Genomic DNA, 14,769 nt, shown 5'->3' on the forward strand with positions numbered 1-14,769 from the left:
TCTGAATATTCAAGATGAAGCATTTCATGTTTGCCCTAAAGGTGACTGAAACTTTATTTGCTGCATTTTTTTCTATTTTTAGTTTGAGAACATTAGCTTAGTGAACAAAAAAAAAGATTGAGTGAAGGAGCACAGTTGAAACATGATTCCCAGTCACTCTTTTTGCCATATTTATCCAATTCTACTAAACGTACATACATACCCACATGTAGCTGTGGCCTCTCATCAGTAATTTTATTCTGAACTTCTTTGCATAAAATATTTGCATTTACTTTGTTTTCACTGCTCATCACTAATGATAACAAACTTGCAAAATATAGGACTGTATTTAATTTGTTAATATCATCACACTGCAAACTCAAAAACAAATTAACTACAAGTGCTCATTCTCAGCAGTTGTCTTAGGTTTGTCCTAAATGTAAGCCAGTAGTAACATGTCCTGAAAATACGAAAAGGTAACTCAGAAGTTTACTGGAATGCCTTGAAGAGTTTAGTTGTTATACTGCAGAGTTAAGCAATGCAGTAGAAAGCATGTGATCACGAGAGGCCATAATGTACTGGATACCTTTAAACAGCTTCATCTTTTATATGATCTTCTTCTCCTTTTGTAATATATTAGTAAACATACTGCTTTGCTGTGGAATGTAATTATATATGGTATTCTGTGCCCAAAGGAACGGACAATTTGATTTCATGCCTGTTGTTTAGTTTTCAGTCTGTAAAGTCAACCCACAGTTTGTACTTAAGTGTCTACTAAGTGAATACCAATTATTTTTTCTTATTGCTGTGACTCAGGCAATTCCACTCTAATAGACAGTATATATAATTTTTCATAGATATTGCAGAAATGTACAACTTTCACAAACATAAAAAATAGAGCTGTGTTTTTGCAAAGATTGGGAGCATACATTCAACTTTAAGCTTATGTTCAAGTTTCTTTGTAAGTATACAGTTAGACATTTTACTGAGGTTGAGAGATAACAGAACTCAATAAAATTCACTATTTTTAACTTTTTTAGGATAAGTTTCTAATTGCCAATGGAAGTACAGAAAACATTAATCAGAGGGCTGTTTATTTGATTTATACCCTAAATGGATTTTATTAACAGAGTTCTGCTTTTTGGGGAACTCTGGGAGAATGGAAAGCAATACCTTCTAACAGCGCTAGAAATACAAATTTATTGGAACTGAGATACTATTTAGAGATTAATCTAACACTCTTTGACATCATTTTGATACTAAGTTACTGTGACCAGGTCAAACAATTGACAGAACTGTGTGTTTCGGTAAAAAATTGTTTTGAATTCCCATTAAATAATCAGAGATTGAATTTACAAGTAACGTTTTTGTAATGAATCATACTGTTAAGTCTTTACTTCCTCGCTTTAAGCTCGGTAACTGATTTTGGCATGTGACAGCATGGGGGATGGGGTCTGTACTGCTCATGGAAAGAATATGACACACAGAGGTGAGTTAGAGGAGTTGGAGGAATCCATGGACATTTAAATTTTAAATGCATTTATCACCCAAATGTGATACTATGTGTGAATAACTGTCTATGCCTCTAGCCTTCACCTGTTCAAAACGGTCTGTCTAAACATTATAGTAATTTCCAATGTATACAGAAGTATACAGAAGAGAAAAATGAGATTTTTTAAAATTATTTTAAAATCTATTGTAAATGCACTAAAATCCATCTTCTTTTTAGATCATCTCATAACATCTCCCTAGCTCTGCCAAAGCCACTGTCCTTTCAATATTCCATAAAGTTATGCCTCATACAAATAGAGTGTGACTGAATAATTCCTGGTGTCTAGTGCCAGCTTTTGTTAGTATGGCCAAAGTTTTATCAACATCTTTCTTTACTCTTTCTGATTTCAGAAATATGAACTTTGCTAAACTTTACACCCTTAAAATACAGTTGAAATATGAAACAGACAATAAAAGTGAACAAATCACTGAAGAGTTGTGCTGATTACAAATCAGCATAATGAGTTACTGCTCATCGGAGAACCAGAATAACTGATGGTATCTAATAATACAGTTAAATGTGTTAGCATAAATCACCATAAACGCCAAATTTTAGAAAAGTAAAATAAATAGTTTGTCAGCCTAATGAATCAGTCAATGAACATACATATATATACATATATATATATATATATATATATATTTTTTTTTTTTTTTTAAAGTCTGCATGCTAATGACAACTTCATTTTTGAGCCAGGAATTGTGAGTGATGATGGTTTGCTGCCAGGCATTGAATTTTAAATGGTGAAGTAACATCCTCAACATAATTAGTCATCCGTTGTTACACATGGCATTCTATTTGTTACTGCCTAAAGTGATATAACATTCTCAACAACAGCATGCAAGTATCTGTTATTACTGCAAAGATAAAATGAAATATGTGAAAGGTAATGCCTTCCTGTAATGAAAGAGATGGAAGACAAAGGTTTGTGATATTTTATATATCAAAGTGTCCCTCTAAGGGGACCTTCACCTGCTTTTATGATATCCTCCCAAAACCAAAGCAAAACTTAAGATTTTTGCTACCAATATTATGATAAAGTATTTCACAATATGCAGGCTCTGGTTGGATTCCAGATCTACTTTTATTCTAGCATTTTATTTTACCGAAGTTATTCTTGTCATCCCTTTTCTGAAGGTAACACGCATCTTTTGCATATGTAACATATGCATTTTCACACAATATATCTAGTTACAAGCCTGTGATTCAGCAGCAGGTATATGTGTGCGTGTTCAAGCTTACTGAAGGACCCACATCCTAATGACTTGCATGCCCACTGAGTTTACCTCCATCACCCCCTGTGTCTCTATCTTCAAAATCTTTTCTCTAATTGCATTTTTTCTGTGGATCTTTTTCAAGTGCTGATACTTTTAAGACGTACATAGCTCTAAAGCATATTGCACAGATTAAAATATGGTAATTGATTTCTGGTAATGGAATATGGTGCTCTGTTTCTCTTTGACATTCCTTGTTTGTCCTTGCTCTTTGGATAATCACTTCTAGATTTTCACCAAATCCCCCTTTATTATGTCATGAGGTTCACGTGACAAATACAGAATTATACGCTGTGGCCCCAGTTTTGTCCTTATGTACATCAGTGGGACACAGAAAATTAAGGCAGGCTTTTCTAATTTAATTTTTAATTTTACTAAGACTTACAGTCATTCCATCTTTTCCTATGTCACTGCAAAAGAACAAGGACAGGACTGCAGTTAGATTAAATTTGAAGAATCGTATGTGTTGCTTTACATGTGTTGGCAGGCCAGAATTAGTTAATCTTAGCAGTAGCTTGATTTCATTTATCTCTCACAAAATTCAAAATATGATTGCTAAAGAGAAGATGCTGTGGATATGTAGTCTTTTAGAACTGTATTTCTAACAGTCCAAACAGTATATGACTCAAAATCATTTACGTTTTTTCCTCCTTTCATAATGGTAATTTTTCTTTGATGCCAGGTAATGTTATTACTGTATTACAAGATGTCATGATAACAAAAGCAAAAAAAAGTTCTCTCAATGGCATATTAAGAGTGCATAATGTTTTGCAAAATATTGTGTATCCCTCCTAAATATTCTCAATGCATAATTATTGTAAATAGTAGCATCATTTGATATCTGTGAGAGATTTTTACATCACGTGAAATTTATTGGGGAAATATTGAGAAAGAACCTGAGTGACATTTTAACTCCTTCTTGGGCAGAAGTTTGGTTTTGAATCTAATTTACGCCTTACTTAAATATGGATATTCTGAATACTGAATTTTCAGTACTTTCACAGAGCAAAAAAAAATTATTAGAAGAGAATGATCATAACTGATTCCCAGATACAGGCTGGAACTTTTAGAATGGAAAGTAATTTAATGTCTAACTCCCACCAAGAGTAAATGTCTTGCAATCCATGCTGCAAATTCTTCCTAGAATAAATGAAAAATATTGATTTAAACACCACACTACTAGACTGTGAAATTGCCACTGCATTAATTCTCAAAGGATGATTTATCTGACCTATAACATCGAGTTACATACCTTAGAAAATATTAAATATTGTGTGATACAAACATAGAGAACAAAAAAATGTACATAAGTTTAATTTGTCTTTCAATTTTTTTCAATTTAACTTTGCCTACCTTTATCTAAATTCACTTTGGAACTACTGATTTTCAGGTTAATAAATGATCTGCAACCTGTGCTAGAAAGTCACAAAGCTTTGAATGTAACTTGGAAAGATCACAAGTACCTGAAACCCCAGATAATCTTCCAGGGCGCAATAAAACAGAAGAAATATCTCCATCATATTATTTTTTCCTTAAAGAAGAAGGGTTTGCTTGTAAATAGTCTGTTGTTGACACTCCATCTTACCAAGGCTTTGTGAAGGGCAGCTTTCTGAGCTACTGCTTAGTCTTTCTGATTACTTTTTATTTTCAAAAGAAGACAAGATGACTACAAATGTATCTCTTACACTCAGAAGATAATTTAGACTGAACTCTCAAACCTTTATGACTTTGTTTCACAGACCACAGTAAATAAGCTATTCAAATTATTATTAATTTCACTGGTCTCTGTGTTCAGTTTTAAATGTTCCATTACATCAGCTGTGCAAAGAATTCCCTGCATGTAGCATGGGAAAGATGCTGACCTAATTATTTTAGAAATAACTATGTAGAAACATCTAAAAGGATTAACAAAGGAAATATTATGTCACTACCAAATTAATAACTAAAATCGCATGAAAATCACTGTATAATTTTGTAGGTTTCCATAGAAACCATGTTTGACGGGTAGCCAAAAAGACTTCTGATTAGGCCACCATACTTCTGCTCTCCCTATAATAAACATGAATTCTGTTCTGCTTTTCACAAACAAATAACCAGTTTTTTAGTAGCGTAAGTCCGTATCCTATACTCCATATGCAGCACTGTTTAACGGCACAAATCACCCATATGCTTTTCTAAGATCTGAACTCTTCAACTTAAACATAAAAATATTTTCAAAAATGTATTATGACAAATACCACACTATCAATCAAATATGGTAATATTTCTGTGTTTTCACAATACAATAGTTGCATAAAAATAAGCAAAGGCATTAATCCAATAAACAAGTTGGACTTTTTGTTACAGTTTTATCATTGTAATATTTCATTGCACTTTCTCATCAAGTCTTTTCTAAGGCTTTGGCCCTTAAGTACTAATAACACAGATGTAAGCAAATGATCCCCAGTGCTAGCTGATGTCACAGGGGCGTGGCCCATCCCATAAATCTATATTCCATTAGAAAAGGTAGGAGTTTTGTCTGAATTTGCAATCTAAATTGAGAACTATTTGTGGCAACACTGTTTTCACAGGCTTCTTATGCAGCAGATTTTACCAAAGCCACCTTAGAAATTTCTATACCTAAGAAAATATAAACTCTGTATACAATGTTTTTCTCCTACCAAAGTTGATGAAAATATTGTCCTTGTGTTTGCGCACGCGGTTTTTCCTATAAGTAAATAGTTCAGATAAAATTTAATTAAATTTATAGATTATTTGTTCACAAATAACAAATGGATATTTTATCAAATATTTTGTTATTGACTTCCCAGAGGCTGCACAATCTGTCAAATTTTCCATAACTTAAGGAAGAGTTAAGGTAGTGTCTGCAGTAGACCTCAATTCTAACTGCATATACTCACAGGAAAACCAGCGATACACGCTGCCCTGATTTGAGCAATTGAGAAGCAGGACAAGGGTAGGGTGGTAGTTGGTACAAGAGATTTGGAAGGTACAACATGCTACCTGGCCTACCTCTAGATATATCTGTTTATGTTTGGAGAGCACTGCATGGGAATATTTCCTAACAGAAAATAGAGAGTCTTCGTTTGTAACAAAGAAGGCCCTGACAGATCTGCTTTATTTCAGAGAAAAAAAAGTAAAACCACTATTATTTTTATACTTTGTAGGATTCCTGAACAGTTGAATAATTTATTTTTTATTATTTACGGTTACTTAGAACTTTCAATAATGTTCTATAATATTCTGGGATTTAAATTCTCCATCTCCTATTTAGTCTGTTAGATGCTGAGACTTTGTGTGCTATACCACTTTAGAATCTTTGGATTTGATCAAATGAAATGACAAAATTACAGTTTAACTGTGTGCTTTTTTTGAATGCAGAAAATCTCTCTAAACCATAAACTGAGGTTGTCCGAGCACTGAGGGTGCTGTACAACAACACATAACATCGCAGAAAGAACTGTAGACCCAAAAAAACATGTTTTATTCTACATTACATAATCCACCAACACTCTTCAAGTTCATCCTACTAAATGCTAGGCATCTTTCTTGGAGAGCTGCCATTGTAGGCTCCTGATATAATCAACAGAGAAGGGCAGAGAAGCACAGACCTCCATGTGGCAATTTCCCTGCAGATCTGCATTGCCCTCTCAGGTGTCTGTCTGTACTTATGGATTGTAAATGGAACTGGAGCACTGAGATGCCTTGCTTTCTCTAACATTACATAAGATTAATCCTTTTTTGTTTGGTGTTTGTTTTGGTTTGGTTTTTGTTTGTTCGTTTGTTTTCAGTAACATAGTGTTCCAAGTCTGAAGATCTTGATTTGTCTTGTTTGGACGAGATCATTGTCTGGATCTGTTTTCATCCCTACAAGCAATTTATTCATACTGTTTCCTTCAGATGAGAATTTTGACTGTGTAATTGATATTTAGGCTACAGAATTGGCATACTACATTCATCAGAATCTGTAACTCAGTGTGTAGAAACATCTGGTGTTGAAAGCACCGAAGGGTAAGAAATGTTAGGATTAACCTCAGTGACCTTTCAATGAAGACATAAGCAAAGTCAGTGCAGGCTTCTTAGTCTTCAGTATGAAAAAAATAAATGTCCATTTCTAACAGTTCATAGCCACCTTTTTTTCACAAGCTGATCATTCTACACTGGTGATATATGACTAACACAGATTTAAAAAGCAAAATAACTCTTAATAGATGATTCACTGTGTCACAGAAAGATGCCTGAAATAGTCATTCACTGTTATGTCTTCTTGTACAGTTTACAGAAATAATTAGTATTTCATTTGACAAACAAGTGCAAACACCATTAGCTAAATGACACAACATATACTTTGACTATGTCTGTAACTTTCACTAGAACTCTATCAATAGTAACTGCTGAATGGTCTGTCATATAGGAGTACACATCTTTTTGTGTATGTGTAATTGCTCTGGTTAGGAGGGTACTGAGGTATTTAAAGAAAGAAAAAATCATGGATAGCTGAATCTGGCTTTGAAATCAGAAGAAAAGCAACAAATCCCTTTATGAAATCTGTCAACTACAGATACATGGAGTTAGTCTTAGGAATTTATTTATCTGCAAATGAGTTCTACACCCAGATCCATAGACAAATACGATAAAAACTAAAAGAGTAGAAAAAGACAAAAATTCTGTTATGTGATTACCATTCTGTAATAACATTGAAAATTGTCAGCTGTACACAAAAATACAGAAGGAGCTTTTTTCCACTATATTCTGAGAGTAAAGGACAGCTTGAATCATGACATCTAAAATTTGTGAGATTAGCCAATTAGCTGTAAACATTAGATTTTAACTTTTCATCTGAAAGCTTACACCTGAGTTATAAGACATAAGTTGGAACGCACCTACATTTTTAACCACCGCTTACAAGGTTCTGTTGTGGAAATGTAACTGATAGGTTTGCTGATGATGCATGAGGCACAACTTAATTATTTATCTGTGGGTTTTCTGCAGGTTTTCTGCTAGCTATGGGAGAAGTTATTTTGAAAATACTTGCTACATGCAGATGGGAGGAAAGTTGATGAGGAAGAGCTCCTTCTATGCATTTATATTTTGAAATAATGTTTTCTATAAATATACTGTTTTCTTGCAGGTATTGTACATAATATAGATCCCCCAAACTGAACTCTAAAGTAAATTGCTGTTGAGAAAGGCCACCAGTCAAATGGTAACAAATGCAATGCTGTTGTCTACACACTAGAAGAACAAGTAAAAATGTACTGGGCTTAGACATATAAAATTTTCTCCCTCCATTGTAAACCACTGGGAGACTAGGAGGTTCAGCCAGCTTCTTGCCCAGGGTTCTGGGTGTGCTGAGGCACCTCTAATGACCGGGACTGAACAGTTCCTCCACATTTGAGAGATCAGAATTTCAGTTCCGGCCAGACAGACAGACAGCAAAGGCATGTTCCTGCTCACTGAACTTGCACCCATACAAAGATCAGATATAAGTATCTTCTGATATAAATATCCTCTTACTCTGTAAACTCACAAGCTTTCAGAAAAGGTCCTGTAATATACACTCTGCAGCAAAATTGTACTTTCAGAATTATCAGTGGAGACATGTCAGCTCCAATATGTTTGTACATATCCAGCTACTTTGTACTCTTTTCAGAACTACCGGTTTCTGTTATTTGCACAAGGAAGTAAAGAAAGCATCTCGTTCCTATTGAAGCAGATAGTAAAAGCAAGCCTGTCAACCAGGAACTAAGGGTGGCTGTGGTGTTACTATTTAATCCATACAGTGCCTGAAAGTGGTTATTTCATTAACCTTAAAGGTCATTAGGGAGGCACAGTGAGTGCAGTTATCAGTAGTGCCAAAAGCACACCATGAGCACGTCCCCATGGTACTGAATTTACTCTAAAGGGAAAGTGCTCTGAATTGTATTCAAGCTACTAATCTAGAATTATTAATTTTGCATTACTGAAGCTATAGTACTTCATGGACCAAGGCAGTATCTCTAAATGTAACCAAAACAATGTCATGAAAACAGATCAGTGCTAGCTTAAAAGCTTTTTGTGCTGTGCTCCATTACATGTATGGATAACTCTAGTGCTGGCTCCCATATGTGTTTGGGAGGAATATGCTTGGTTACTATTTGCTGTTGCAGAAAATGTGAAAGATCAGCCTGGTGAAAGCCATCCTTAAGTGGAGAGATTCCAGAAATGGACTTTGCTCCTCTTTCAGCATGAAGAAATTCATGTAAGTTCTAAACTGTATCTCTTAAAATGAAATGCTGTCTCAAATTCACCATAGACGTAACATAAAGACATTAGGCCAATTGATTTTGACTGTTTATACAGAATTTTTTAGATATTTAAAAAATATACTCTGTAATATAAAATCATACACAGATGTGTAAAAATGTGCAAATATGCCATTATGTGTATTCATGTAAGCAATACTAACAATTGCCTAAATAGAACTCCAGTCTTAGGCAAGCTGCAAATGCTTGAACAGCTATTCTTAGTCATTCAAAAAATGCTTCATTTCCTTATTTTTTGCGTTACTGGGTGTTTTCTTCCTATCTTATTTTGCAGCCTAGCAGGGTCAATATTAGGCCAGTCTGTAATGATCTATAATGAGCTGGTATCTGTGACTGCTGAGACCAGACATAATTACTGCACGTGAGCTTGCCATTTTCTGCATGTTTTACTGTCAGTTATCAAAATGCCTACTGGTGAGCAGGATGTTCTGTTTAGCGGCAGCTTCTATACCTTATTCAACCAGGGACCATCACAGCGATTTCTTAGGAAACTTTTTTGTTACTAGCTTACTTCAGTGAGAACTGGATACATATTTTGTTCTGCAATTCAGTAATATATTGAAGTCGCTTAGTAAAAAAAGGTGAAGGCATATTTACTCAAGAAAGCTTTATATTGTAAAAAATTAAAAAGAAAAATTAGAGCAAATTTAAAATGTCAAAGTGCTACAATGATAGAATTTTATGCATTTTGGTTCAAGTATTGTAGTCCTTATTCATATAAAATTTCCTTTTTAAGGGCCATAATATTCAGTAGGAAATTTAACATCACAAAATTTTGTTACTGTTTAAAACTGGAAGAATATGTCATTATGCAGTTGTGTGGCCATAAGACAAAGGGTAAAATTGGACCATTCACTTAGCACTGGCTAGAAGAAATTCCTCTTCTTATAAAGAAAAGAGAGGGACAAGACTGGAGAAGGCCTTGTGTTATTTTACACTGTTATTACCAGAAGAGCTGGCAGCACGTAACAGTGGCTATAAGAAAAACAAGCTAGAGAAATTAAGAGAAAACCAATTGGTGTCTCCAAAATGACAGACCAAACTTTATCAGTGTGCTGACCCAAAGGCACCCTGTTTGGCAAAATAAATCCAGGTGGTTTAGCCTTTTCACATAGAATCATCTTCTCTGTTCACTGCCCCCTTGTACACAGTCTTGTAACACACACATTCTTCCTCTTTTTTTTTTTTTCCTGTATGTGATATTCACTTCTCAGGCACTACTGCTGAGAAAACTCTCTATGTTAAGTAAACTACCTAGATATACTGTAACTACCTCCATTTATATGAATGTAAGCATGACCATACTGGGCGAGACCAAAGACTCAGGTAGTCTTATTTGCCTCCAGGCGAGGGCAACAGCAGATCCCTAGGGCATAATATAAAAATGGGGCAATCAAGTGATGTTTCCTTTGGATCTTTTCCTAGTGTCCAATAATCTGCAGCTCATGAATGCCTTTAACTGCGTATGTTTTTATTTAATGCCCTCAACAGATTTTTGACCATACTTCCAAAATTAAGTTTTCAAGGTCTTGGCAGAAAAAACTTCCTCAGAGTAACACATTTTGGTTGTTTGAACCTACCGTCCACCACTTTCTGCAATCTAGATTAATAAAATCTAAACTTTCTGCAATCTACATTATTAACAGCTGTCCCCTGTACTCCTCATGGGAACCTGACTTGGTCATCAGAGAAATAAAGCTGAGATCATTCATATTTTTCTCTTGTTCTCACCAGTCAGAGGAAGGTGACCTTAGTATGGGTACTTCTGTTAATACTCTTCAAATTTGAGTGACTTTTCTGCTGAGATTGCACTCTTGGTACATATGTAAATATGGTAATATGTAAATTTACCCTCACTCCTTTCTCCTGTGTTTTTGCATCATCTGTATTTCCTTCCTTGGAGTGACAATGATTTCCTTTCCCATGCATGCACATTCTGTCTCCAAATCCAGTGTTATGAGCACCCCAGTAGTAGCAGGTGCTAGTTAACACTTTCACTGCAAGCATATTACTGCAATGCATGATTTCCACAATGCCTGTTTTATCACCATGTAGTAAAGGAAGAAAAGTCAATATATATAATAAAAACAAAGGAGTTTTGGCAACTTACCAAGTGAAGATAAGACATAGTAAGGTAGATATTAAAATGAGGACTTGGTTAAACATTGCAGACTGTGTGCGTTGAATGGCTCTATGAAGATCATTCTATATTAATGGAAAATAGGTGTTATTTTTAGTTTCGAATTAATAAGGCATGAACTGATTCTTTGGAGGAATTATATAGTGTTCTGATAAAATGCAGTCATTCAAATGCACTTAGAATTTGCTGATCATAAAGGAGGCTGCAAAACAGCCAGCTGTGATTCTCTGATTATTCAACTAACTCTTTGTTCATCCTGGCACAACTCTGATACTGTTGCAAACTGCATTAAGGTCTGTCTGCTCATGTCTAGCTTACAAATTACAGGCTGCAAGGACCAATTAAGGCACAGAAGCTGAGTTCCCTAAAACTGTGTATGAATGGAAGAGTATAAAAAAAACCAGCCATTACAACTTTCCCTTACTGGCAAAGTAACAATTTATACTAATTGAGATTTCACTTGAAATCTTTTTTTTTTCTGATTTTGATGCAGAAAGCAGCTTAGCAATGCTTGACCATTTGTATAATCTACATACAGATCTGGTTAGCTTCCTATTAAAGTTGGACAGTGGACTGTACTGCCAAAATCCCACTAAAGACAATATGCTAAAAAAAAAAAAAAATAGAAACTCTAAAATAGTTATTTATTTTGTCATACTTACAATCATATTCTCTAAAGCATGTTTTGCCAGCCAACAATTTAAAAACACAGGAATAAACAGGTTTCTTAATCCTGGCCAGAAAATCTGAAAGAAAAATTAACAAATTCATTGAAAGCTTTTTTCTTCAAGCAGCAATGAAACACTTGGGGAAAAATACTTATTATTAATGTGTGAGATATGGCTTTAAAAAACATTTTAAATATTTTCTTTTCTCTGTGATGAACTGTACATAAGATAATTTGATAAAATAAGGACAGACAGTTTTTAGTTTAGACATCAGAGATTCTTATATTTTAATATCTAGCTGGTTTATTTTATTGATTGTGCTGTATTTTGAGTGAGAGGGTTTTGCTTTTCTTTGTCCCCTATCAGGGAAGAAGGGGAAAGTTATCTGTATTATTACTTCATGCAAGTAGCAAACAATATTCTTCTTGTTGACAGATTTCTGTTCTCACAGGCACAAATTTGCCATCCACATGTAAGTTCCAAGTTTACTTCAATTAAAATTAAAAGTGTTTGTGCAGCTATAAAAGTGCAATGTGTAAATGTATTAATTCAAATATGTTTACCGTGATGATGAAAGGGACAGCATTAATTATTTCCAGGAGAAAGGGTATTCTCAGAATTTGCTCCCAGATATTTCCCTTCAAAGAAAATGGAAAAAAATAACATGTTACAGTAGGGTTATGTCTAGTTCTGATGAGAAATATATGTGATATTCTAATGCCACTTATCGATTCTCTCCCATTAACTGAATTTCAGAAAGATCATTCATTTGAGATTTAAACACATATGTCAAATGTGGATATAGATTATAGGCCACTTTGGACTATTTTTCTTACTGTTTGTCATTATGTACCTCATAGACAAAAATACATACTTTTAAATCTATATTTTTACTAGAGCAGTTCTCTGTTTCAGTATGACCATATATTTCCTTGATATGACCTAGTAAGTAAGACAGCTCAAATGAAGAATTCTAATTGCATTAACTAGTCAACTCATTCTCTCAGCTAAGAGCTTCATTAAATTAAGTTTGCATTTTTTTCAGAGAATAATATGCTCCTGTTTCCTTCTATTGCATCTTTAGGTACCTTGGAATCATACACAGACATATTGTCTCTGCTTTTTCATTCTTCAAAAGATAGTTTACTTCCATTTTTTACATGCACACTTACACACGGATAAAGATGTAAGGTTCCTGTCCTAAGGAATTTATCTTTTCAATAATTCTTTTACAGTGACTCTTCATACAAGTAACAGACTACCTTGTTGGCGAATTATTTTATCTCCAATTATTTCTACTTCTTTTCCTTAGAAGCCACTATGTCTTTAAAATCCTGCATTGTAATGTTTTAGCTTTTCACTGTGCTAGTTTTTCTTACGTTAATGCTTATCATCTAAGAGTGTCTAAAAATCAGAGACAAAGTCCTAGTACAGCATAAGAGTTGCAGAGACATATGTCTAAAGGATATACCTTGCTCAGAAGACTTTACCATCAAATCAACTGTTCTGATTACCCCTATGCACAGGTGACTGCCCTGTAGTCCATATTAACGCTTATCGTGAAGGATCAGCCACTCTGTACATCCTTCTGATAGAACCTCATGGCAAAATATCAAGCAAAAGAGGAATCAAATATGTTGTATTTTCCAAAGAAAAAATACCAGCTCATTCTCCCTTAATCATGTTTTATTATGCTCTGCATGTTAGTCACAGAAGTCTCTTTATTAATTCTAATCCTGCTATTAAGATATTAACTTATTAAGAAGTAAGTATTAAAAATATGAATGAAATTAAGTTGGGGAAATACAGCAGTATTCTATAGTGAGTCCTTCCTTCCTGTATCTTCTTTTATCTCTATTTTGTATTTTCTCTTTTCCAACTGTTTCGGAGAGAGAAATAAGGAAGACAATCTAATGTTTAATATTTCAATTAGGACTACAAGATCAAAGTTCTGTATTTCTGTCACAAACACTTCATTACATTTCAGGGCTTCCTGGAAACTGGTCCTGCTTACATGATATTAGAAGCCTTCCCACATATTTCAATAGAAGTGGTACTGAACTTTTCATTTGCTTACTGATAAATACAGGATGGGAATAATACTACTTCTGTTCCACATCTGAGTAGTGATTGTGAATGATTAAATGTTGGGAAGAAAACCCATACATTTAAAAAAGAAGGTATTGAAAATTCAGTGGCTTACAGCTTTACAAACTCTGTATATCAAGACTTCATCATGGGTAATGCAATAACAATGTAGCATATATTATGGAAACATTGCAAGAATTTGCAGTCAAGCATTATATTTTCAGTTGCAATTACATAATAATTTTTGCTGTTAAAGTAATCATCAGATATAACCACTGAAGATTAAATCAAGTTCTATAGCATATGATATTCTTTTTCTATTGTTAACTTTTCACATCTGGAAGCCATTGGACCTACGGGGCAAGGATCATTGTATTCCATGTAATCGTAATTGGTAGGAGTTAAGACACACTTGAATAATCTTAAACATTTCATGTGACAAGCAATTCTGTAAACAGAAGTGAAATTATGAGACCGTAAACTGAGGTTTAATTTGTAGGAATAATAAAATCAAAAGAAATGTGATTTTCCCAACTAACCCATTCTATGTTTTCACCAGTTTCTTCATTTTTAATGTTAAGAGCTTTCTTTTCTGTGTTATAGAAATGTCACATAATTTACTTGTGCAGGCAAAATGCCTGTGCAGATGTGCTCCAGGTATTTAGTGATGCCTGTAGCTCTAAAATTCTGGCTTCCACATACAAAGGCGTCATGTCTTCTGCAAAATTGCCTTTTGCAGTGAGAATGTATGTAACTGGCACAA

The 14,769-nt window shown here is 34.3% G+C and overlaps 1 protein-coding gene and 1 long non-coding RNA gene across 8 annotated transcripts in view; one reads left to right on the forward strand and one right to left on the reverse strand.

Moving 5' to 3' along the window:
- The window catches only part of KCNT2 (potassium sodium-activated channel subfamily T member 2), a 126,609-nt gene that overhangs the window by 69,027 nt on the left and 42,813 nt on the right, over positions 1-14,769 (reverse strand). For all 5 annotated transcript variants that reach the window (XM_071810284.1, XM_065842235.2, XM_065842234.2 and 2 more), the window contains exons 7-9: positions 12,482-12,556; positions 11,913-11,996; positions 11,221-11,315 (exon numbers count right to left, since the gene is read on the reverse strand). In XM_071810284.1, the coding sequence (XP_071666385.1) occupies positions 11,221-11,315; positions 11,913-11,996; positions 12,482-12,556 (254 nt within the window). The remainder of the gene's footprint in view (positions 1-11,220; positions 11,316-11,912; positions 11,997-12,481; positions 12,557-14,769) is intronic.
- Positions 1-14,769, forward strand: part of LOC139828292 (uncharacterized) — a 34,276-nt gene that overhangs the window by 4,774 nt on the left and 14,733 nt on the right. For 2 of the 3 annotated variants that reach the window (XR_011739745.1, XR_011739746.1), the window contains exon 4: positions 1,391-1,739. The exons of the other annotated variant lie outside the window; for it this stretch is intronic. This is a non-coding gene — a long non-coding RNA (uncharacterized lncRNA). Of the gene's footprint in view, positions 1-1,390; positions 1,740-14,769 lie in introns of those variants that run through there. 3 annotated transcript variants of the gene reach the window in all.

The sequence above is a fragment of the Patagioenas fasciata genome, chromosome 6, assembly GCF_037038585.1.
Source record: "Patagioenas fasciata isolate bPatFas1 chromosome 6, bPatFas1.hap1, whole genome shotgun sequence".
NCBI lineage: Eukaryota > Metazoa > Chordata > Aves > Columbiformes > Columbidae > Patagioenas > Patagioenas fasciata.